Genomic DNA, 25,142 nt, shown 5'->3' with positions numbered 1-25,142 from the left:
TATTATTTTATGACACAAAGTAATGGCTTTCCCATCTTCTAACTAAATTGACTTCTAATATTAATTCGTATTGCTTAGAGATGCGCCAGCCTAGGACAAGCTTCTCCAATAAAAATAAAATAAAGCCATGCGATACCTACTTCTAGTCTGCGATAATCATGAAGTAAAATTTTACAAAACGCCTAAAATAACGTCTGTGTAATAGGAAAATTATTTTGAGCTTTTAGTGGATTGTCTTCACATGTCACTAGATAAGTTCGTACTATCCCATTTAATTCCACAACTTGATTGTGACTTTAACATATACGTATGTCGACCTCAACAGTAAGGCCGTTTTCAGTGTCTAGTGTCTCGAGTCAAGTACAAGACACCTTAATGTTGAGGTTGAAATACGTATCTGTTAAAGTTACAATCAAGTGGTGGAATCGACTGGAAGAGTTTGAACTCATCTGAACTCAGGGTTATAAAAATTGAGATTTAACTAGGAATAGAAATCGGTATATATTTAAAAGATTGCACTTTTGATAAAAGTTTAAACACGAAGCGACGTTCATGTTATGAAAATGAATGATATTCGCGCTATTTCGTATTTTTACCTGTATCGGCAATATTTCAAGCCTAACGTAATTCACGGTAATAAGCGACGTCATGCGGAGCTCGTGGGTGTGTAAAAACTATATCAACAGTAGCTGATTGAATGATATGACGTACGAATTTTGTCGCGGGTGAATGACACTTGAGCATATTGGAATGTAGGTTAGTGGGAACAATAACAATCTCATGGTGCGACTTTGAAATTGCAGATATAGAATTGATCTGATTTTCAGTGCTAAACGTGAAATTATTTTTATTTATGTTACCTTACTCGTAAACTCAGTGATGTTTGGAGCAAAACCAAATGTAACGTAATGTTTCAGGTCAATCGTTCTTGGGCCGCTAGACGTCAGTACCATAATCACCCGCAGCCTTCCGATTTTCGCGGTGTAAACGATGGATGGTTCTCCCAGCAGCTCCTGCAACTCGTTGTTCATTCGCCTCCTCCAAGTACCGTCCGCCATCTGCACCCCACCAAAGATGGTACGCAGCACTTTCCTTTCGAAAACTCCAAGTGCGCGTTGGTCCTCCACGAGCATCGTCCAGGTCTCATGTCCGTAGAGTACTACCGGTCTAATAAGCGTTTTGTAGATAGTCAGTTTGGTACGGCGGTGAAGTACGTATGATTCCCTGCCATGATGCGTCTCCGGATTTCTCTGCTCGTATCGTTATCGGAGGTCTCCAGTGAGCCAAAATACACAAATTCTTGTACCACCTCGATACAAACTCGTTGTGGGTGGCTTACATTGTCTTCTCTTGAGCGTTTTCCTATCATGTACTTCGTTTTCGACGTGTTGATGACTAGTCCGATCCACTTTACTTCTCGATTCAGTCTGATGTAGGTTTCATCCATCTTCTCAAAGTTACGTGCCGTAATATCAATGTCTTCGACGAAACCAAATAGCTGGACGGACTTCGTGAACATCGTACCACTTGTGTCGATCCCAGACCTTCGTATTACCCGCTCCAAAGCGATGTTGAATAGCAGACACGAAAGACCACCACCTTGCCGTAACCCTCTGCGCGTTTCGAAGGGACTCGAGAATGCCCCTGAAACTCGAACTACGCACATCAAGTTGTTCAGTTTTTCCGGAAATCCGTGTTCGCGCATTAGCTGTCATAGCTGGTCTTGATCGATTGTATCATTTCTGGCATATCATGGCGTACGGCGAACACCTGGTCCGTAGTAGAGCGTTCACCCATAATTCCTGCCTGGAACTGCCCAACGAACTCTCTTGCAATTGTTGCTAGTTGGCGGCATAACATTTGGGAGAGTACCTTGCATGCGGCGTTCAGCAATGTGATCGCGCGACAGTTGCTACAATCCAACTTATCGCCTTTTTGTAGATGGGATACACGACACCTTCCATCCACTCCTGCGCGCGTGCTCCCAGCTTCATTATCATTCCGCCACCGTTGTCAGCCACATCGCCATTCAGGTGCTCTTCGTGGTGCTGCCGCTACCGTTGGATCACCTCACTCTCGTTTGCAAAAAAATCCCGTTTATGTCCTTTTTTTCCTCGTTTGTCGGGTGAAGATCACTGCGTCCAGATTTTAGGACTATTGTGATATACCCTTTTACTGTGAAATACGCAAGTTATCTCAGTAACATGTTTGTCACTGAGATACCTTGGTATCGACTGAACTCAAGACCATCTATTATTGATGAATAGAGATCCTGAGTTACAGTATGTGACTCCCCCATTCTGGCGAGACTAGCTTTATGAAACCAACCACGTCCTTGGGGGATAAGATCCATATGTCAGCAGGCCCTAAAAAGGGCTTGCTGAGAACTTTGAACCTACGTTGGGTGAGTGCACTGCAATAGCAGAGGATGTGTTCTGATGTTTCTCTCTCCTCGTCACAGAAGCGGCAATTTGAGGTTTGGATTGCTCCGATCTTTTGTAGATGGTATCTGCAGGGGCAGTGTCCAGTTATTAGACCGGTGTAGATGTTGAGATCCCTTTTGTTGAGACCTAATAGTTATTGGGTTTTCTTGGGGTTAATCGTTACGAGCCTTTTGGATTGGCTCGTATGGGGAAGTGCATTCCAGTTTGATGTGATTTGACTGACCATATATTTGTTCAGTTCCATTTTTACAGAGCAGTCTGAGATCCCGCAGAAGGGCTCAGGGCCAATGAACCTTTCATTAGATCCATTCCTGGCTAGCTCATCAGCAATCTCGTTTCCCTCTAGACCCGTATGTCCTGGGATCCAATATAGGTAGACTCGATTGCGTATGGATAAGTTTTCAAAGCCAGAATGCATTCCCACACTAGCTTTGAGTTACAAGTGTAGTTATTAAGCGACTTAAGTGCCGCTTGGCTGTCAGAGAAAATACATATTTTTGCAAATCTATACTTTCTCCTCAGGCATAATAACACGCATTCTAATATTGCATATATTTCCGCCTGAAATACTGTGGGCCACTGTCCTAAGTGGACAGAAATTTTTGTTGTAGGGCCATAGATTCCGGATCCTGTCAGATCCGGAACAGTTTATGTCCTTACACATATCAGGTTGTGGCACGCTGCCCTTATGTGAGCGGTTTACCTTCCCATAGAACTTTCGTGCGTTATTAGCGCGGTGCAGTTGCTCCGTCTCTCCACGATCTAGATCTTCCTGCTGGCGCTTTTTCCTCCGAAAAAAAATCTAGTTTTGTCTGTTCCGCGCCCGTTTGTATGGTGCTTCATTCGCCCTCGCAATGCTGTAGCAATCTCGCCCATGCTGCATGTTTCTCTTACACTAACTGCTCCTATTCGCCGTCATACCAGTCGTTTCATTAATCCGAGTGCACCGTGCATAGTGCAGCAGTTGCGTGCTACCAATGGCGAATCGAACATCCCTCCTATCTTTGAAACAAAATCAAATAATTCCCCTAAATCTACGCAGACTATTGTACCGTCTTGTACCTGCCGGATCAGAAGCGAAAACCATCTTTGCAGGGTTTCTGTCCGGAATTCTTGCAACATGCCCGGTCCGTCGTATCGTACCCATCCGGCTTTAGCTACCTTCTGGATGCTGGGTTCGCCATAGAACTGAACGAACTCGTGATTCATCCTTCGCCGCCACATCCCGTCTTCTTCAACACCGCCAAAGATGGACCTAAGCACCAGTCTCTCGAATACTCCAAGTGCTTGCAAGTCCTTTTCGAGCATGGTTCAAGATTCATGTCCGTAGTGTAGAGGACTAGCGGTCTTATAAGCGTTTTGTACATGACACATTTGGTTAGACCTGTGCGCCGCCGCGCCACGCCGCCGCCGACGATTTTGGGTCGGCGCGCCGCCGATCATAATTTTGCCACGCCGATGACTAATCGCAATAAAAAAAATCAATTAACTTAAGTCGAGTCGAGCCAATACGAGACACTGACAACGGCCTAATAATTGAGGTCGAAATACGTATCTGTGAAGAAATCCAGCGTGGTGGAGTTAATTGGAATAGTACTAAACTACACTTTTACACGGTTTGGTTTTAGTCGTTTAAGACCTTCAGCGTCAATGAAACAATGAGTTAACCCCACGAAAAAATTCACCAAAAATCAAAGAAAATTCAGGTGGTATTTAAAAAGCTATGAAAGTTTGGGTTAACCGAGAAACTAATGAATTCCAACCGTGTAAAAAAAACCTGGGTGTAGTCTTATGACAGTTCATATATGTTGTTAAGGTGGCTCTCGTCAAAATTCAATTTCATTTTTTTGTGGCGTAGAACCACTGCGTCTATTGAGTTGAACTTTTGTAGTATACCCCTGATTACTATTAACTATATGTTCGCATCTTCTAGGTTGATCACCATTTGTCAAGTAAAGAACCTTCTTCTTCTTCCTCATTGGTATTACATCCCCCACTGGGACATTACCGCCTCGCAGCTTAGTCTTCATTAAGCACTTCCACAGTTATTAACTGCGAGGTTTCTAAGCCAAGTTACCATTTTAGCATTCGTATATCATGGGGCTAACACGATGATACTTTTATGCCCAGGGAAGTCGAGACAATTTTCAAACCGAAAATTGCTTAGACCGGCACCGGGAGTCGAGCCCAGCCACCCTCAGCATGGTCTTGCTTTGTAGCCGCGCGTCTTACCGCAAGTAAAGAACCTAAGACGCGTATTTTCCCAGTCCGGTATAATTGAGTTAATAAAACCCACTACCATTCCAGAATTTGCAGTCCAAATATCTCCTGGTTGCCTAAAGCCTCTATTTAGAAATTTTGATCTACCCTTGTACAATGCATCACAACTGCAAAGCAGATGTTCAGAGGTTTAACATTCCATGTTACAGAAACGACAGATATCATTCTGAATCTGGCCAATATTTTTCAAGTGATATCTGCTAGGGCAGTGTCCGGTTATTAGGCCAATAAAGGTGCAAAGAGCTCTCTTGCTAAGCTCTATGAGCTTTTCGGTTACTTCAACATTGGGAATTATAAATCTCTTTGATTGAGCACGCTTTTGGATAACCAGCCAATTGGTCATCAACCTTTGTGCTTCCCAGGATTTTAATTCCATTTTTATGGTACAGTATGATATACCGCAGAAAGGTTCTGGGCCAATAAACTGTGTATTTGAACCTCGTTTCGCAAGCTCGTCTGCCTTTTCATTACCTCCAATGCCCCAGTGTCCTGGAACCCAGTATAGATTTACGGAGTTCTCTTGGCACACCTTTCGCAATGGAAAAATGCAGTCCCAGACAAGTTTTGACATACATTTAAAGCTACTCAATGCTTTCAGTGCCGCTTGACTATCATAGAAAATACAAATATTTGCATATCTATAATTCCTCTTAAGACAGACATTAACACATTTCATTATAGCAAAAATCTCCGCTTGAAACACTGTTGGATAGTTTCCCATTGCAACTGAGATTGCTATCCCAGGGCCGAAGATTCCTGCACCCAAATTCAAATCATAAATTAATAGATTGGTTGATTAGTTTGAGAGTTTGAATGAGGCTTTATCTAGTATAGCTAATAATACATAAATTGTTAAATTGATCTTTGGAATGCGTTAAGCCAAGGCCTCATTCAGTCGTGCACCTAAACTTGCAGGTGACTCGCAAAATGGGTTTGTTGTGGTTCATAAGCTCTTGTGGGGCCTGGATACACGTCCAAAGCGTTGCCATTCTTAAATGATCTGGCATTGGTGCAGGTAAATTATTGCAGTTTAAAAATTTCAAGTTAAGTTGCACATTAGTTATTTGCACATTATATATTTATTTTTTTATTTATTTAAATCAACTTATTTAATCAGCATCAGCAAAGCAAATATTGCTGTGCAAATATTACGAGCATCAGTTAAAAGCGCTTCTCATTTTTTTATTCACAGCTAATGTAACTCAGAACTGGGGCGTTGTCGCCTCGCTGCATAGTATTTAGTCAAATTATTTAGTATTTTTAGGTATTTTCAAACATTACGAAAATTTAATTTAATTTTATTGTCTTGAAATTATTTAATACTGTTTTGTAAAAGCCTACAATAAGGCTGGAATTTCTGAGAATATTCGAAGTAAGTATCGTTTAAACATTAATTTATGAATTCCTTCGAAAAATACTCCAGAAATTAGTTCGGAAATAAAACAAGAAATTTATTTGATAATTCCTCCGAAAAGTTTCTTTTAAAAAACACTATAAGATTATTTAGAAATTAGGAATTTGAGTATTCCTTTGGAGATTCCCCACAAAATTTCTCCGAAAATTCATTAAGAATTTTCATTACGGAATTCTTCAGAAAATCCTTTACACATTACTTACGGAAACTGCTTAAGGAATGCTTTCGGATTTTGTTCCACGAATTCCTACATTCTCCTTCGGAGACTCCTTGACGAATTCCTTTGGAAGTTTCTTTAGCAATTCCTGCGGAATTTTCTTAAAAAATTCTTTAAAACTCTTTTAGTGTTTGTTGTTTATTTTTAAATATTTTTTTTTCGAAAATTCAATAAGTAACATCGCAAACAAGAATTCCAAAAGGAATTTCCAGATAAATCCAGTATTTTTGAAGGATTTTATGATGGAATTTCCGAAGGAATTCTTAAAAGAAATTACGAAGAAATTCCCAATAGAATTTCAGAGAAAATGCCTACTGGTATAAGAAAATTATTTTGAGCTTTTTAGTGGAATGTTTTCACCTGTCATAAGACGAGTTTATACAATCCCATTGAATTCCACCACTTAATTGTATCTTGACAGATACGTATTTCGACCTCAAAAGTAAGGCCGTCTTCAGTGTCTCGTACTTGACACGACTTGAAGAAAATGATCGCAGCTTACACTATTTATACTATGCGTAGGTATAATAATTTATCTAGGTACTTATCTTTTTTTTTGTTCGGGATGAACCACTGCGTCCATTTCATTGAACTTTTGTAGTATACCCGTGTCATTTGTTTAGTGCATGTCTTTCTGCTCCATTTCTATTGAGAAGAAATGAAGTAGTCGTTTTTTATTCAGATATTTTCTCAAGCTTAATGTAAGGCCTCTTTAGATTAAGGTACCGCTATTTATACCCTTCCAGAAACGGCTTATACCAACTCTCAAAGGCGCGCCCCTCAATCAGTTTCGGCTCAACAATAAGTGGGATAATACTGATTTTGACCATGCATCGGTACTGCAGTTCAAACATATTTTTGCGTCTTCTTATGAGTTCCGGATTCGTTTTTGTACAGAGATCTGATTTTATTGCGTTTGGCATTTCTGAATTTCACCTTTACACAGAGCTCTAATCAGTCAGAGGGTTCAGCAGATCCACCAAATTCGTATCTGCTTCTTTCCTAATTAATCAGCGCTCTGGAGCTTTGAGATTCATGTCGTCGGCTTTAAAACCAGCCTAAGATTGAGTTACGTTTTTATAATTTACTCCATTGACTCCATCCAAAAGTGGCAAAAGGTGGGTCATCTAAAAGCAGATTATAGTCGTTCCATACTCTTCCGACCATCACTTAGAAGTATTAACAAGAATAGTAAGAACTAGAGCACAGTGTGGTAGATTTTACTCCGTAATGCACCACGAAAAAAGGTGTCTACCCAGCATTACAGGCTCCGTTAACTGCCTGGCTAATTGTTTCACCCCCCATGCCATTCATCCCCTCGGCACGGGTCACCTGACACCTTGGGATTCGGGGTTAGGGACGTCATATTGTCAGTTTCAGTGTTGAACCGAGCCTGGCGATATGACTGGATTTACACCGTTACGCACTACTTCAGAGTATCCATATCCCAGCGTAACGGGACAGGTACTTATCTTACTACGGTGCTTATTTCTACTCGCTTGATGCGCTTGATGCTTAGGTATAAACTTGAAGAGCCAGGAGCTACCATTTCCTTGATCTTTATTCAACAACCGCGTTTGTACCTGTCGGTAGATTTCCAAGCTCTCAGCAACATCAAGTTTCCACGGAGAAGAGACATTTCTTAAAATTTTAATGTTTGATGTCGTAATTGAATGATTTTCCTGATATACATGTTCAGCTACCTTAGACCTAAACTCATAATTTAATCCCTTATCAGTTTCCCTCTTAGCCTTACTTACTTCTGCAATATGTTCTTTGAGCCTTACATCTAACGATCTTTTTGTTTGACCTACATGTACTTTATCACACTGTGAACAGTTAATTTGATAAACCCCGGCCTTATTTAACGTTTCTACTCTATCCTTTGTGGAGCCCAACAGTGTCTTCAGTTGATTGCTTCTGCTGGAGAATACTAAATCGATGCCGAATTTCCTCAGTCGATGGCGTAGCTGGTGGGTGATGTGTCGATCATAGGGGACCGATACCCTCTTCAGCGGTTCATCGATCGGTGTCAGTGTTGTCAGTTCGTTTTTCCGTAGGTTCCTCTGCTTCTTGTTGATGATGTTGTGTTGTAGCTCCTTCGTTTTCCCTTCTTCGCTCAGGGGAATCGTCTGCATCCTGTGGATCATGTGATCGGTTAGACAGGTGCTTTCCCTACTAGACTTGATTCATCTCCATTCAATTTACTCAACTTTCGGCATTCTGCACTACTGCACACTAAATATAATTGAATGCGTAATATTTTATTACACTACAGTACATTCACAATTGCAGTATTCTCAATTCATTTAATTCATTACAGTCTACAGCTAACGAGCGTTTCATAGAAAATGTATCCAGTATATTGTTACCCATATGCGATGTTTCAAGTACAATCCAACTCATAAACCATAATTTCCATATATATTTTTTTGTTTCAAAATGTTAGCACATTGTTTGAAAGCTAGTCCCATAGTAAAACCTAGTAAGGGGTGTTCAAAATAATAATTTATGAGATTTTTAAACTCGTTTCAATTTGAAAAGATCTCGTGCGATCTACGAAATTTTTGATTTAGTCTCCATTTTAATAATAGAAGATACAAGATGGGCAATAATCTCAATACTCTTAAAAATTCAAGTAGTGCGCGATTTGACACGTTTAGATGCGCAGAACGATCTCGAGATCCGCGTTATTTTGTCCTTGTATGGTCGGAAAAATAAATAACCAGTGCGCGATCGAACGTTTTTTGGAAGCACAGGACGATCTCGAGATCCGCGTTATTTTGTTCCGCCATGTGCGGTTCGAAAGTAAAATAATTAGTGCGGCATCGAACGTGTTTTAATTGTAAGTGCAGAGCTATCTCGAGATACGCGATATTTTGTTCTGCCTTGTGCGGTCGGAAAGATAATTAATTAGTGCGGGATCGAATGTGTTTTGGAAGTGCAGAACGATCTCGAGATCCACGATACTTTGCTCTGCTTTGTGCGTTCAAACTAATTACACGTTATACACGGCATTCCGTTTACCAAAACGAACTTGGCTACAGTCAGTACCCTCTACATCCAATATCCCAGTGATTTCTCGAGGAAGTGCAGATGACTCGTCGGCTTCCATCAAAGCGAATATTACGTCAACATTTTCCTACTCATTCCTCAATTGACCTGCATTCGGACACGGCCGGCGCCGGTATTGCTTAATTTTTGGTCACCAGTTTTTACACATTGAGGATGATATTAGTCCCAAATATCATCTGTTGATACTCTGTGTAATCACAGCTGGCCTGGCAATAACGGAGTAGCAATCTTGGGTGGTCAATCATGCTCATGCTCATGCTCATGCTCAATAATCGACAAGAATCGAGAGTAATCGATTAGTTACTAATCGATTAATCGAGATTTTACGACATCTCTAGATGGCAGTAGTAAGCCAACGTATATTAATTCGAAATTCGAACACATGATTTTCAATAAAATTTGTTCTAGCTTAAATATCTGTTATCTGTGCTTTTACTATGAACAGATTGTATACGCCTTACGGTAGGTAATTACTTGTGATATGTATTGTATTGAGGTGAAATACAACGATCGCTTGGAGTAAAGCACTATCACTATCTTTTATTTGACAGTTGGCGGCACGATTGAAAAAAATAAAGCGGTTTGATTTTGGTTTGAGCTACATAGGCAGAGTCAAGGTTCGCCGAACATGTTTGAGCGTTTGTAGTGAAGTCGCACAAACCCCCATATTGCGATGATTTTCCTCTGGCTTGAATGAAACCTCCTCGACAGCATTGTCCATTATGCAAAGCTTCAAAGCTAGTTATTTAACATTAGTAATTAATATTTCCGCATAAATAATTCAACTTACAAACTAGTTTCTAATCCATGGTCCAGAACAACATCACAACTCTTAAACTATTACAATATAAACCAACATTTCAGTACATATGTATGTATGGGCCAATAATTCCAGTCATACAGCCAGTGTTGCCAGATTCACTAATCATTTTCACTCTTCTCAATACCCCATATATTGTTTTTATTAGAGGCCTGAATAAGAGAAACGTGGATAGAAAATATGACTCTGCCAACACTGCATTCAATCTTCTTAATCAAAGAACAGCACATGAAAAGGAAGAAATGGTTTATGTAGATAAAATCTCACAATCCGCTATTTCATGTGACCACATCACATAACAATAGAATCCAATAAACAATGGAATTTCATTTCATAATCTATTAATGACTAACATATATTATTGCAAACTAATGTAAAATACATTCAATTGAAAAATGGCATAAAATCGAATTTGGCCGTTTTCAGTATTTGAGCCAACATTTTGGCTGCTTGACAGGTCTCCTGCTCGATTGGCTGCTGTTTTTTGACGGTTCGATTGGCGGCACATACCTATCCGCGTTTCTCTTATTCAGGCCTCTAGTTTTTATGGTTGATGTTCAAGCTGGCGCTTCGATCGTTCGTGTATGAAATTGTTGGTCAAATAAATTGAGTGTTCGCGCCGTTGTTGGTAGAACATGGTGGATGCTTGACTAAACGAGAGGTGGAGTAAATGTTGGCCAAACTGCTTGACCGGTGTGTACGCTGCATTACAGATTCCACTTCACAGTGAAAAAATGGTAAAAACAATAAATGTGAAGTGATCGCAAGGAGGAGTAGGGTGGAGTGAAGGTAAAATTTGTAATGTGAAATGTGAATCTGTAATAAGGCCCGCTGTCTTCGAGTTGGATGCGTTTTTTTCTTTCACGCGGTTTTACACGAGATTTTATATTTAGGCCGTTACAAATATTTAATTAACTTTTTGTCCTACTGGTCTCCGAAAGGTCAAGGGGGGGATAATAAAAAATAAATATTAAAATGAAAAAAATAAAAAAACTCCTCGGATTTGTTAGATAATGTTTTGACAATCCTCAAAATTATCCGAATTTTATTTTGTTGCCCCCTCAAAATATCATTTTTGGGCAAAAAATCCGAGGGGGGGGACAAAATAGATTTTAAATATTTGAATCGGCCTTATGCAATTTTTCAATGCTGGTTTTGAGTTTCATGCAAGCAAATAATGTTACGTAATAAAATAGTAGCATACAATGTCTAGCATTCTTATATCAGCTTTAGTCAGTGTACTACAGTACTACAGTAATAGAGTTATCTTGATTGATAAAATGTATATGAACGGTAGCTCATATTTTAATATATCTCCCGGTCGCGTAACATTTGCCTATCGGTAATTTCAACGTTATTCAACAAGGTTTCATGCACAGGTTTCTTTCTTTGTTCCTCCCCAGTTGATAGATTCAAAATTGCAGATTACCAAAGAAAAAAATGTTATTGTTTAGCATACAAGTACAACAAACCACGGTAGGCTGGTTACGTAATGAAATGGCAAAATAATTCTTCCATGAATACTTGTTTTGGCTTTATTCTTATACCTAAATTGAAACATTTTGTTCGATGTGCAGGGTACATGAAACAAACAAATACTTCCATCACATAGCATGTAACTTGATCGAAAACGAATCAAATTCAAAATTGTAAAAATGAAAAAACTTGTTATTTTTCACCGTACAAAGTGCCTTTGCTCTGTTATTATGTATACAAATAATTAACGAGTTTTGATAAAAAATTTAAGTGCGGCAAATTGGGAACAACTCTGCGTCAAATAAGGCACTTGGCAAAATTAGTGCGTCAAGTTAGGAACCTAAGTACCCCATAAAAACAGACTACAAAATAAGGAGGCTCAAAAATCACTTTTTCAAATTTTTGAATGGGTAGCCCTTTTATTCCGTTCTAATTCACGCCCTGGTTTGGACGGTGCTATACTTATTGGAAGTTCAAATGGGAAAATGTATGAAAAAACAACGAAAAACAGGACTATGATACTCATTCGGTTCTTATAAAAATAAATACAGAATGTTTTGCTGAAAGCCGCCGATAAGTTTAGCACCACCCAAATGATGACCGATTTGGCTGAAAATTTGTCCTGAACATCGGGGCATCAAATAGAACGGAATAAGCGGGTGACCCATCAAACAATTGGAATAAGTTTTTTTTTTCATACTAATGTGACCGCCCTAAAACTGAGACATAAACTTAAAGTATGTATATATACTTTTAAGTTTCATTATTTGTTCAAATTATATAATAGTAGAACGCTTGTTATGCAGAAAATTTAGTGAATCCGTGATGATTCTTTTCAAAATTTGCTCAACTGCGAATATTGTGCTTCCACGGTAGCATATTTGAAGATATATTCAATTCATAACACTGTTTACTAGTTCCCAGACTAGACCCACAATCGAGTCGGTAGTTGAGCTACAACAGTACAAATCCATCGCATAAATATATCAACTTTTATCTATTTTCTGTGTCATTAACACGCTTTATCAGTGTGCCAAGAGCGCTAGTTGAAGCCGCAACGCTTATTACAAAAAGTTCGTTAGTGCTGAACGGCAGATACGTTGGTACATGTGGGAGCACTCGTAGCTGCTGAACCGAAGCGGACCTAACGCTGCGTTAAGCAAACATAGCCACCAGGTAAAATTCCAGCGGTAGATAGAGAGATGGACTGATAGACTGATAGGTAGGCTCCAGACGTTTCTTACTCTCAAATGTATTTATCTGAAGCTAATCTGTTACTTTTCTAACACAGTTATTAGTTGTTTCTCAGAGCTGCACAGTCAGCATTTCAGTGTAACTGCGTGTGCCAAAGTTCAAAGTTCAACGTTGTTCAGTGAGTCTTGAATCGTAGCACAATAAATGACCCGTCTTCATATCAAACAAAAATTGATTTCGATTAAATTTTTATTCACGTCTTGGTTTGTTTTCGCCTTTGTTTCTACTTTCAGCTATCGGTTGAATCGATATTTTCGAATAGTGAACACAGTCACAGAAAACACGGTGTCGAGGGAACAACGATGTGCATTTTATTCATCTACGTGAACAATAACGGAGTACCAGTGCAGGGCGAATACAAACTGATATTGGCCTCCAATAGGGATGAGTACTATACGAGACCAGCTAAGGCAGCGGCTCCCTGGGACGAGAGTCCGTTTGTGATTGGTGGACGTGATATGGAACCGGGTCGAGAAGGCGGAACCTGGTTGGCAATCAGTGGACGCGAGGGCATCGTAAAAATAGGTGCATTGTTGAACGTTACTGGTGAGAGTAAGCCGAATGTTACTTTGGGGCGAGGACCAATAGTAGCCAACTACTTGGTAGAGCCGTTGTCGAATGAGGAATATTCAAAACAACTGCTAGCTAATGATAATTACGGACCTTTCAATTTGGTATCAGTGCAAATAGACACAAAGGGTGGCAACAACGGTGGAAACGTGTCGATACTTCATACCAGCAATACACCTTGCAAGATCGATCAGTGTGAGCTGGATAACCCGCTCGGGTTTGGAAACAGTACATTAGACGTGCCACTGCAGAAGGTTAAACACGGACGCAAACAGTTTGGTGATATTGTGGATAAACGACTGAAGTTGGAGTCAAAAGAGCAGCTAATTAATGAGCTATTGGAACTTCTGAGCAGTGATGAGAAGTAAGTAACAAATATTCACCCAGGTTTTTACACGTTTTTTGCGAGGGTTTTTTTACACGAATTTTCGAATAGTCGACGTTCACGGTGCTTCATTTACCGTTATTACGAAGAAAAAAATATATCATCCAATCGGAAGCCGCCATTCGATTCCTACTATAATTCTACGCTTCTGTACAAATTTTCAAAAAAAAAAATCGTTGATGAGGTTTTCAAGTAATGCCGTTTTTAAGTTTTTCTATGAAAACGTCTTGTAAATCAATTAAATCCATAGCACAAAGTAATAACTTGAAAATGATTTTTTTAATGCAAAATCAATTGAATCTCTACCTACATGTGCCGATGATAGTCGTACACTCCGTGTAATATAGCTCAAAATAATTTTCTTAACATTTTAAGGTTAACCTACATTTTAAGGTTACTTTTGACATAATGATGTTAATTTGTTTATTGAAAATGTCTATTTTTTGTCTTTAAGAAAGCAATAGACGGCTTTTTTTATAAGAATTTGCAGACATTTTTGAATGTAGAGCCATTTCTTCATCCAAGGCTCAAAAATTATTTTTTATTCAATATAATCATTGGCAATAAAGCTATCTATCTGTGTGTAATTCAATATTGGGAATAAAAACATTATTAATTGCAGTATTTAAAGGTGACCCATCTTGCCCCGCTGTTTGACCCATCTTACCCCGTCATTTTTTGATTGACAGAAAAAAAGACTTCTACTTTAATGACTCGAAATGGAATAAAAAGTGGAGTTTTTGTTATTTCATACCTCTGGCTTACAGATTATGAGCTATTTTTATAGATCCATGTTGAAAAGTTGAATTAAAATGTTTCTGTTTTGAGATATTCAGGGTTCGCCTTAGGCGACCCATTCTTGCAACATGTCCTGCCCATCGTACCCTTCCGGCTTTAGCTACCTTGTGGATACTGGGTTCGCCGTAGAGCTGGGCGAGCTCATGGTTCATTCTTCGCCGCCACACACCGTCTTCTTGCACACCGCCAAAGATGGTCCTAAGCACCCGTCTCTCGAATACTCCGAGTGCTTGCAAGTCCTCCTCAACAACCGGTCTTATTAGCGTCTTGTACATGACACATTCGGTGCGGTGGCGAATCTTTTTTGACCGCAGTTTCTTCTGGAGCCCGTAGTGTTCCCGACTTCCACAGATGATGCGCCTTTGTATTTCACGCCTGACATTGTTATCAGCCGTTAGCAAGGATCCGAGGTAGACGAATTCCTCGACCACCTCGAAGGTATCCCCGTCTATCGTAACACTGCTTCCCAGGCGGGCCTTATCGCGCTCGGTTCCGCCCACAAGCATGTACTTTGTCTTTGACGCATTCACCACCAGTCCAACTTTTGTTGCTTCACGTTTCAGGCGGGTGTACAGTTCTGCCACCTTTGCAAATGTTGGGCCGACAATGTCCATGTCATCCGCGAAACAAATAAATTGACTGGATCTGTTGAAAATCGTACCCGGCTGTTTCACCCGGCTCTCCGCATGACACCTTCTAGCGCAATGTTGAACAACAGGCACGAAAGTCCATCACCTTGTCTTAGTCCCCGGCGCGATTCGAACGAACTGGAGTGTTCGCCCGAAATCTTCACACAGTTTTGCACACCATCCACCGTTGCTTTGATCAGTCTGGTAAGCTTCCCAGGAAAGCTGTTCTTGTCCATAATTTTCCATAGCTCTACGCGGTCTATACTGTCGTATGCCGCCTTGAAATTCTGGTATTCACGGCATTTTTGAAGGATTTGCCGTACAGTACAGATCTGGTCCGTTGTCGAGCGGCCGTCACGAAGCCGGCTTGATAACTTCCCACGAACTCATTCACTAATGGTGACAGACGACGGAAGATGATCTGGGATATCACTTTGTAGGCGACATTAAGGATAGTGATCGCTCGAAAGTTCTCACACTCCAGCTTGTCGCCTTTCTTGTAGATGGGCATATAACCCCTTCCTTCCACTCCTCCGGTAGCTGTTCAGTTTCCCAGATTCTGACTATCAATTTGTGCAGGCAAGTGGCTAGCTTTTCCGGGCCCATCTTGATGAGCTCAGCTCCGATACCATCCTTACCAGCTGCTTTATTGATCTTTAGCTATTGGATGGCATCCTTAACTTCCCTCAAGGTGGGGGCTGGTTGGCTTCCATCGTCCGCTGAACTGACGTAGTCATCTCCTCCGATGACTTGACTTTCACTGCCTGTACTCTCAGCGCCATTCAAATGTTCCTCGTAGTGCTGCTTCCACCTTTCAATCACCACACGTTCGTCCGTCAAGATGCTCCCATCCTTATCCCGGCACATTTCGGCTCGCGGAACGAAGCCTTTGCGGGATGCGTTGAACTTCTGGTAGAACTTGCGTGTTTCTTGAGAACGGTACAGCTGTTCCATCTCCTCGCACTCCGCTTCTTCCAGGCGGCGTTTCTTCTCCTGAAAAAGGCGGTTCTGCTGTCTCCGCTTCTGTCTATAACGTTTCACGTTTTGCCGTGTACTTTGCTGCAGCGCGACCGCCCGCGCTGCGTCCTTCTCCTCCAGAATCTGTCTGCACTCTTCGTCGAACCAATCGTTCCGTCGACTTCGTCCCATATACCCGACGTTGATCTCCGCTGCGTCGTTAATGGCTGCTTTAACTGTATTCCAGCAGTCCTCAAGAGGGGCCCCATCAAGCTCACCCTCTTCCGGCAACGCTGCCTCGAGATGCTGCGCGTATGCAGTGGCGACATCAGATTGCTTCAGTCACTCGGTGGCGGTCGTCGGTACCGAACATTGTTGATGACGGATAGTTTTGGGCGCAGTTGACCCATCACCAGATAGTGGTCAGAGTCGATGTTAGCGCCACGATATGTCCTGACGTCGATAATGTCGGAGAAGTGCCGTCCATCAATCAGAACGTGGTCGATTTGTGATTCTGTCTGCAGTGGGTATCTCCAGGTGTACCGATACGGAAGGCTGTGTTGGAAGTAGGTGCTGCGAATTCTTGGAGGCAGCGAAATCATTCGTCAGCCGGTGTGCGCTGAACTTCCCAATTTATTATTTTATTTATTATTATTATTATTATTTAATCAGACTAAGGCCGAAGTGGCCTGTGCGGTATATAAGAGTCTTCTCCATTCGGCTCGGTCCATGGCTACACGTCGCCAACCACGCAGTCTACGGAGGGTCCGCAAGTCATCTTCCACCTGATCGATCCACCTTGCCCGCTGCGCACCTCGCCTTCTTGTGCCCGTCGGATCGTTGTCGAGAACCATTTTCACCGGGTTACTGTCCGACATTCTGGCTACGTGCCCGGCCCACCGCAGTCTTCCGATTTTCGCGGTGTGAACGATGGATGGTTCTCCCAACAGCTGATGCAATTCGTGGTTCATTCGCCTCCTCCACGTACCGTCCGCCATCTGCACCCCACCATAGATGGTACGCAGCACTTTCCTTTCGAAAACTCCAAGTGCGCGTTGGTCCTCCACGAGCATCGTCCAGGTCTCGTGTCCGTAGAGGACTACCGGTCTAATTAGCGTTTTGTAGATTGTCAGTTTGGTACGGCGGCGAACTCTGTTCGATCGGAGCGTCTTGCGGAGTCCAAAGTACGTACGATTTCCAGCCACTATGCGTCTCCGAATTTCTCTGCTGGTGTCATTTTCGGCAGTCACCAGTGAGCCCAAGTACACAAATTCTTCTACCACCTCGATTTCGTCACCACCGATGCAAACTCGCGGTGGGTGGCTCACATTGTCTTCTCTTGAACCTCTTCCTATCATGTACTTCGTCTTCGACGTGTTGATGACTAGTCCGATCCGCTTAGCTTCCCTCTTCAGTCTGATGTAGGCTTCCTCCATCTTCTCAAAGTTACGTGCCATAATATCTATGTCGTCGGCGAAACCAAATAGCTGGACGGACTTATTGAAAATTGTACCACTCGTGTTAATCCCTGCTCTTCGTATTACCCTTCCAAAGCGATGTTGAATAGCAAACACGAAAGACCATCACCTTGCCGTAACCCTCTGCGGGTTTCGAAGGACTCGAGAATGCCCCTGAAACTCGAACTACGCACATCACCCGATCCATCGTCGCTTTGATCAACCGTGTCAGTTTATCCGGAAAACCGTGTTCGTGCATTAGCTGCCATAGCTGGTCCTGATCGATTGTATCATATGCGGCTTTGAAGTCGATGAATAGATGATGTGGGCACGTTGTATTCGCGGCATTTCTGCAGTACTTGGCGAATGGCGAACACCTGGTCCGTGGTGGAGCGTTCGCCCATAAAACCCGCCTGGTACTGCCCCACGAACTCCCTTGCAGTTGGTGCTAGTCGACGGCATAAAATTTGGGAGAGTACCTTGTAGGCGGCGTTCAGCAATGTGATTGCGCGGTAGTTGCTGCAATCCAGCTTATCGCCCTTTTTGTAGATGGGACACACGACACCTTCCATCCACTCCTGCGGCAAAACTTCCTCCTCCCAAATCTTGGTAATGACCCAGTGCAGCGCTCTAGCCAGTGCCTCACCACCGTGTTTAAATAGCTCTCCTGGTAGTTGGTCAACCCCAGGGGCTTTGTTGTTCTTCAGCCGGCCAATCTCCTCCTGGATTTCCTGGAGATCCGGAGCCGGTAGAATTATGTCCTGCGCGCGTTCTCCCAGGTCCATCACCATACCGCCATCTTCGTCTGCCACATCGCCATTCAGGTGTTCTTCGTAGTGCTGCCGCCACCTTTGGATCACCTCACGCTCGTTCGTAAGAAGGTTCCCGTTTAAGTCCTTACACATATCAGGCTGTGGCACGTGACCCTTACGTGAACGGTTTAACTTCTCATAGAACTTTCGTGTGTTATTAGCGCGGTACAGTTGCTCCGTTTCTTCACGGTCTCGATCTTCCTGCTGGCGCTTTTTCCTCCGGAAAATCGAGTTTTGTCTGTTCCGCGCCTGTTTATATCGTGCCTCGTTCGCCCTCGTGCGGTGTTGCAGCAATCTCGCCCATGCTGCATTCTTCTCTTCCACTAACTGCTCACATTCGCCGTCATACCAGTCGTTTCTCTGATCCGGGGGCACCGTGCCAAGTGCAGCGGTTGCGGTGCTACCAATGGCGGATCGAATATCTCTCCAGCCATCTTCAAGAGACGCTGCGCCTAGCTGCTCTTCCGTTGGAAGTGCCACTTCCAGCTGCTGCGCGTATTCTTGGGCTAGTCTACCATCTTGTAGCCGCCCAATGTTAAGCCGCGGCGTCCGACTTCGACGCGTGTTGTACACCGTCGAGAGTTTTGAGCGCAGGCATACCGCAACGAGGTAGTGGTCGGATTCAATATTCGCACTGCGGTAAGTGCGGACGTTCGTGATGTCGGAGAAGAATTTACCGTCGATTAGAACGTGGTCGATTTGGTTTTCCGTTTCTTGGTTAGGTGATCTCCATGTGGCCTTGTGGATATTTTTGCGGGGAAAGAAGGTGCTTCGGACTACCATTCCGCGGGAGGCTGCGAAGTTTATGCATCGTTGGCCGTTGTCATTCGATACGGTGTGCAGACTATCCGGTCCGATGACCGGTCTATACATTTCCTCCCTTCCTACCTGTGCGTTCATGTCACCGATGACGATTTTGACGTCCCGCAGTGGGCATCCATCGTATGTCTGCTCCAGCTGTGCGTAGAACGCTTCTTTCTCGTCGTCGGGTCTCCCTTCGTGTGGGCAGTGCACGTTGATGATGCTATAGTTGAAGAAACGGCCTTTAATCCTCAGCTTGCACATCCTTGCGTTGATTGGCTGCCACCCAATCACGCGTTGGCGCATCTTACCCAGCACTATGAAGCCGGTTCCCAGCTCGTTGGTGGTGCCACAGCTTTGGTAGAAGGTAGCCGCTCGATGCCCGCTTTTCCACACTTTCTGTCCTGTCCAGCAAATCTCCTGCAGCGCCACGACGTCGAAGTTGCGGGGATGTAATTCATCGTAGATCATCCTGTCGCAACCTGCGAAACCTGAACTTCCCAATGGTCGATCTAAACTCCTCCTCTTGGCCAACCTGAGCGTTCAAATCTCCTATGATGATTTTGACGTCGTGGCTTGGGCAGCTATCGTACTCACGTTCCAGCTGCGCGTAGAATGCGTCCTTATCATCATCAGTGCTTCCGGAGTGTGGGCTATGGACGTTGATTATGCTGAAGTTGAAGAACCGGCCTTTGATCCTCAACCTGCACATTCTCTCGTTGATCGGCCACCACCCGATCACGCGCCTTTGCATGTCGCCCATCAATATGAAAGCTGTTCCCAGCTCATGTGTGTTGCCGCAGCTCTGGTAGATGGTATGATTACCTCTAAACGTTCGCACCATTGATTCCTTCCAACAAACCTCCTGCAGCGCTACGATGCCGAATCCACGGTCCTTGAGCACATCGGCGAGTATGCGTGTGCTCCCGATGAAGTTCAGAGATTTGCAGTTCCACGAACCTAGTTTCCAATCGCTAGTCCCTTTTCGTCGCAGTGGTCTTCGGCGATAGTTCCGGTCCGTACTCTCTTGTTGATTGTTCGTTGCGTGAGTTTTTTTTTTGCTGGTTTTGCAGGGCCTGACACCAAACCCCCTAAATTTCCGGAGGACCATTCCTCCTTATTTCCGGTGGACCATGGTGCACAGTTTCACTTAGAGTCCCTCGCTGGCACTTGCCGTGCCCCCACCATACCCTATTATTTACAAAATAAAAAAAAATAACGGATAAAATTTTCAAATTTTTTTTTGGGGACAAGTCGTCTGTCTTGAATTACAAAATGGCGCCAAACATCGATTTCCGGCTAGCACTCATCAAGTCCGTATCATCAATATTTATATTGCATGGATTTACAGTCATTTAAGTCATCTACTCATCGAACACGTTTCGGCAATACTCAGTTTTTAAGTTTTCAGTCAAATAGGTATGTAGACTGAGTAATTTTTCACTTATCAATATATTGTTCTTTTCCATTCAAAAGGACTTAAATTTTTTCGACGATTTTTTTACAGGGATTTCCGAATTAACGCGGTTTCTTTTACACGCTTTTTTGTACGATAATTTAACACGAGGTACGTATTAAAAAAAATGGAGAAATATTACAAAGTTTTAACGCAACGCCAACAACTGGGTTAGAACTGGCCACTGGTTCGTTTATTCCATTGCGTTTGGCATTTAGGAATCTCACCTTTACACAAAGCTCATGTCTGTCAGAGTAGGGGGACAAGGGGCAATATGGACACCCTAAGGTTTTATTCAATATTAGGTGATTTAAATTGAATATAATTCGGATTTCTAGCAATTACATGATACTATTACTCGTTAACTACCAGTTCTGTTTTGAATCGTATTGAAAATAAGGCAATTTCAATCAAATAGGACGATTTTGTAATAGTTAATTTTTCACTACTCTCGGGAAGGTAGCGGGGTAGATTGGACACCCCCATGGGGCAGTATGGACACCCTTATAAAATATGAAGAAAATTATCTTACTTGTGATTATATGCCATTGTAACCTATTTTATGGATCATCCCACATAAATATTACCTAATTGTTCATCTTCCTGTCATGATTTTGTATGAGACACCTAAAATTGTGTTTGGATCATCAACATCCGAAAATCTATTTCCCTCTTCTTAAGCGAGGTCATATATGGTCGTTTTCTATATTAATTCCATGGTGAATAGAAGAAGATTGATTACGTAACGCAAAAATATGCCACTTTCAGCCGGCCTCATACATGTATGTCGAACTTTTTGTATGAAGCATATGATTGTTTTTATATGGATCCTCACACTTATTGCAAGACCCCTTCCCAATCGCCAAACTCTTAGCATTGCATAATCTATGCATACTCTTATTCACCCTACTGGAATCGCCAATCCTTCCAATGGGTTGTACCGATCAACTTGCCAACGAGATTGCCAAATCTATACAAAACACTTCCTTTTTTTGTTGCACTTTCAGCGACTTGTATGATTATATGCTTCTGTGGTATATATGTCATGTACTGGTACTTTTATGGCGATTTATAATTCCGCATCATGATAACACGAAAATAACACGACATGAAAGCCAAGTTCGATGAGTTTGAGGTTATGTTTTTAATTTTTAAGGTGTCAGTTCTACCTCCATATAGAGTGTTCAGTTTGCCCCAACAGGTGAACAAATTTAAATACTGTTGGAAATTTTTTAAAAATCAAGGAAACTTGTCACAAATGCATGCCAGAGCACTGTAAAGACCAATAATTGAGAAATCATCTTCTGTGGTAAAGTAAAGCTTATTTTATGGGAGGTGAAACTTATAATTTTTAACCATTTGGAAGACATTCTAACTTTTTTGTCAAATTTATGCGCTAAGAAAATAAAACAATGGCTTCTACGCTATAAATTAGTTGTTTATGAAAGGATTATAGAGTTCTCTGCATTGAAAGTAGACAAATGATTGAATTAACAAGAATATTGGGGGTGTCCAATCTGCCCCGGGTGTTCATAATGCCCCCTGGTCCCCTACATACTCTTCCGAGCATCACTTATAAGTATTAATAGAAATAGTATATATATATATATATATAGTATACTATATATAAGAACCTGTAAGAAATAGAGCACATTGTACCGCCCTAATTTCGCGCATCATAATTTTTTTTTCAATGTTTAGGTACCAGTCAAAATTAAAAAATCGGGAGGATTACAAAATATTGTTGTTGAATGTTTTTCACGAAAGAATTTGAAAAACGAACTTAGTTTAGTACACCAAATAAAATTATTTCAAATTGTTCCTCCCATCGACCCATATTTGCTTGTGCTTAGCACAGAGACGAAGAACATGACCTAAGTGCAAAAGTGGCTACTTTTTGAAACTATTTGTATACATTATGTTCTGTTGGATATGTTTATTCGTCATTACTATTGAAAAATGTGAAATTTTGTGTATTTTGTATTTATTTAGACTTTTGCTTGGTGCGCGAAATTAGGCAATGAGAGTCAGTAGGGTGCCTAATTTCGTTCATTGTTGTTTCGTAGTTTCATTTGCAACATTCTAACGAAACAAAAGCAGTATGATGCACAGGAATCGATTGTTTTACACTGAATAGAACCCGAAGAGCTCATACACTTTGTATCTAATTTTCTGGCGGATAACCACCGACATAGAATATTGTTGACTTGACAAATCTTTAAGTTAGTGTCTGCAATAGCTTTCGAATCCGATGTCAAAAATGATGCTAATCTTAAGTCAAGAATAAAACTTTCGCAGCTTTTTCGATAATGTATATAATATTGAAGATGCCTTATGTAAACACACATATTTGAAGATGTCCTATGTGAATGATAGCGGAATTTAAAACTCTCATACATGATGTCTCGAAAGTTAAAACTTTCTTTAATACTCCTGCTAATTATTGCTCATACAATTCCCTCATTCCTGAAATATGGTTCATATTACAGAAAGAAACGATAAATGAGGAATTATGACTTGTGTGAACTAAAAATCATAAACTAAAATCTAAGCAAAGTACCAGCACAGACAAACAGACATAACACATTGAACATTCACTCATCAAATTCATCGTCGTTTAAACACTAACGACATCTGTTGATTTCAATTAGTTGAGCAAATCGCGAACCAGATGGTGGTAGTGAGCAAACGTTAAACTCGAGCAAATCCGATGCGCGCGCCACTAGTGATCGATTGGCCAACTAATGAATATTTGAATTGACCAGTAAATCAGTGAACGATGGAAATTTGACGAGTGTTATGTCTGTTTGTCTGTGGTACCAGGGTCGAAATATATGGCATACTATTTCGACTAAAGAATGGGTACTGACGGGTGTCTTATACCGTTATCTGCATATTTTTACCAAAGGATGCATGCTTCTATTGGTCAATTGATTATATTTCATGAAACCAATAACGATATTCAATTCCAAACATGAGCGAAATTAGGACCATTTTTGCGCGAAATTAGGAACCATCCTATTTTCATGCGCGAAATAAGGAACATACAATGGTCTCAGATTCATACCGCATTTTTTTATGTAGCAGCAAAATTTGCAAGTAACATTTTTTTGAGAACCCAAAATCATTCTACTACGTGATGCAGTAAGGGAAGATCCAATAATTACGTAACACAAAAATTGGTCATTTTCAACCCGCCCTTCCCCTTTTGTCACATTTTTTGTATGAAACGTCTGAAAATTTTGTATGGATCGTCACACTTTAGCCAACTCCCCCTCCCCCCTCAAAGCGTTACGTAATTTGTGCAGAGCATTAGTGATTAATCATTGATTCAATCATGAATAATGAATAATGGGTTATTTAATCATTATTCATTAATCATAATCATACAAAAAATACGATTTAATCATTATTCACTAATCGTTAATCATAGAATTTTGCATTTACAGTCAAACCTCCATGAGTCGATGTTCTATGACTCGATATCGACTCATGGAAGCAAATTATGCCATATTAAAAAATATTTTCTGGGTTACTGTGATGGTCCCTTCAAATGGCTTTCCAAAGATTTGATATTCCTCATCTCAATATTTCCATGAGTCGATGGTCCCTTCAATATCGACTCATGGAGGTTTGACTGTAATAATTAATCACTAATCATATTCATAATTGTTTCGGGTTTATTCATTAATCATCGATTTTAATCATTGGATACATCGCTTTTATTCATTAATCTTTAATCATAATCATATATTTTTTATACCCAATTTGGAAGAAAGGTTACTTGCTTTTTGATCACTATGCAAATCATTCAATTTTATTATTTATAATCAATAATCATATCGATCGTTAATCATAAATCATACACATATTGTGTCAACATTTAATCATAATTGGTAATCGTTAATCACACTTCAAACGTTTTATTCATTAATCATAATCGTTAATCATTGTCAAAAATTAATTTAATCGTTAATCATAATCATTAATCATTGTCATAAACGAATAAATCATTATTCATAATCTGTAATCATAGAGTGGAATGATTTAATCATAACAAATTTAATCATTCATTGGAAGCTTTATTCATTAACGCTCTGAATTTGTGCACGTTCAACAAACAAATGTTCCCAAATGGGCATTACATTTTTTTTCTATGAACGTTTCAACTTTGTCAGATCTTAAGTGCGCGAAATTAGGATACTTCACGGTACTGCTCGCTTATCAGCAGCCTTTTTTAATACAACGTCCAAGTATGGGCCTCCAGGAAATCCACGCATCTCGAATCGAAAAAGTC

At 41.2% G+C, this 25,142-nt stretch overlaps 1 protein-coding gene across 4 annotated transcripts in view; it reads left to right on the top strand.

The window, feature by feature from the left end:
- LOC134226808 (transport and Golgi organization protein 2-like) overlaps nt 1–25,142 on the top strand; it is a 180,877-nt gene that overhangs the window by 154,712 nt on the left and 1,023 nt on the right. Inside the window, exons 1-2 of one of the 4 annotated variants that reach the window (XM_062707804.1) lie at nt 12,747–12,902; nt 13,214–13,914. In XM_062707804.1, the coding sequence (XP_062563788.1) occupies nt 13,283–13,914 (632 nt within the window). In that variant the 5' untranslated portion in view covers nt 12,747–12,902; nt 13,214–13,282. Of the gene's footprint in view, nt 1–12,746; nt 12,949–12,998; nt 13,099–13,213; nt 13,915–25,142 lie in introns of those variants that run through there. The other 3 variants (XM_062707805.1, XM_062707802.1, XM_062707803.1) reach the window with 3 other exon arrangements.

Source organism: Armigeres subalbatus, chromosome 3, assembly GCF_024139115.2.
Source record: "Armigeres subalbatus isolate Guangzhou_Male chromosome 3, GZ_Asu_2, whole genome shotgun sequence".
NCBI lineage: Eukaryota > Metazoa > Arthropoda > Insecta > Diptera > Culicidae > Armigeres > Armigeres subalbatus.
This window is presented reverse-complemented; position numbering and strand designations above follow the sequence as displayed.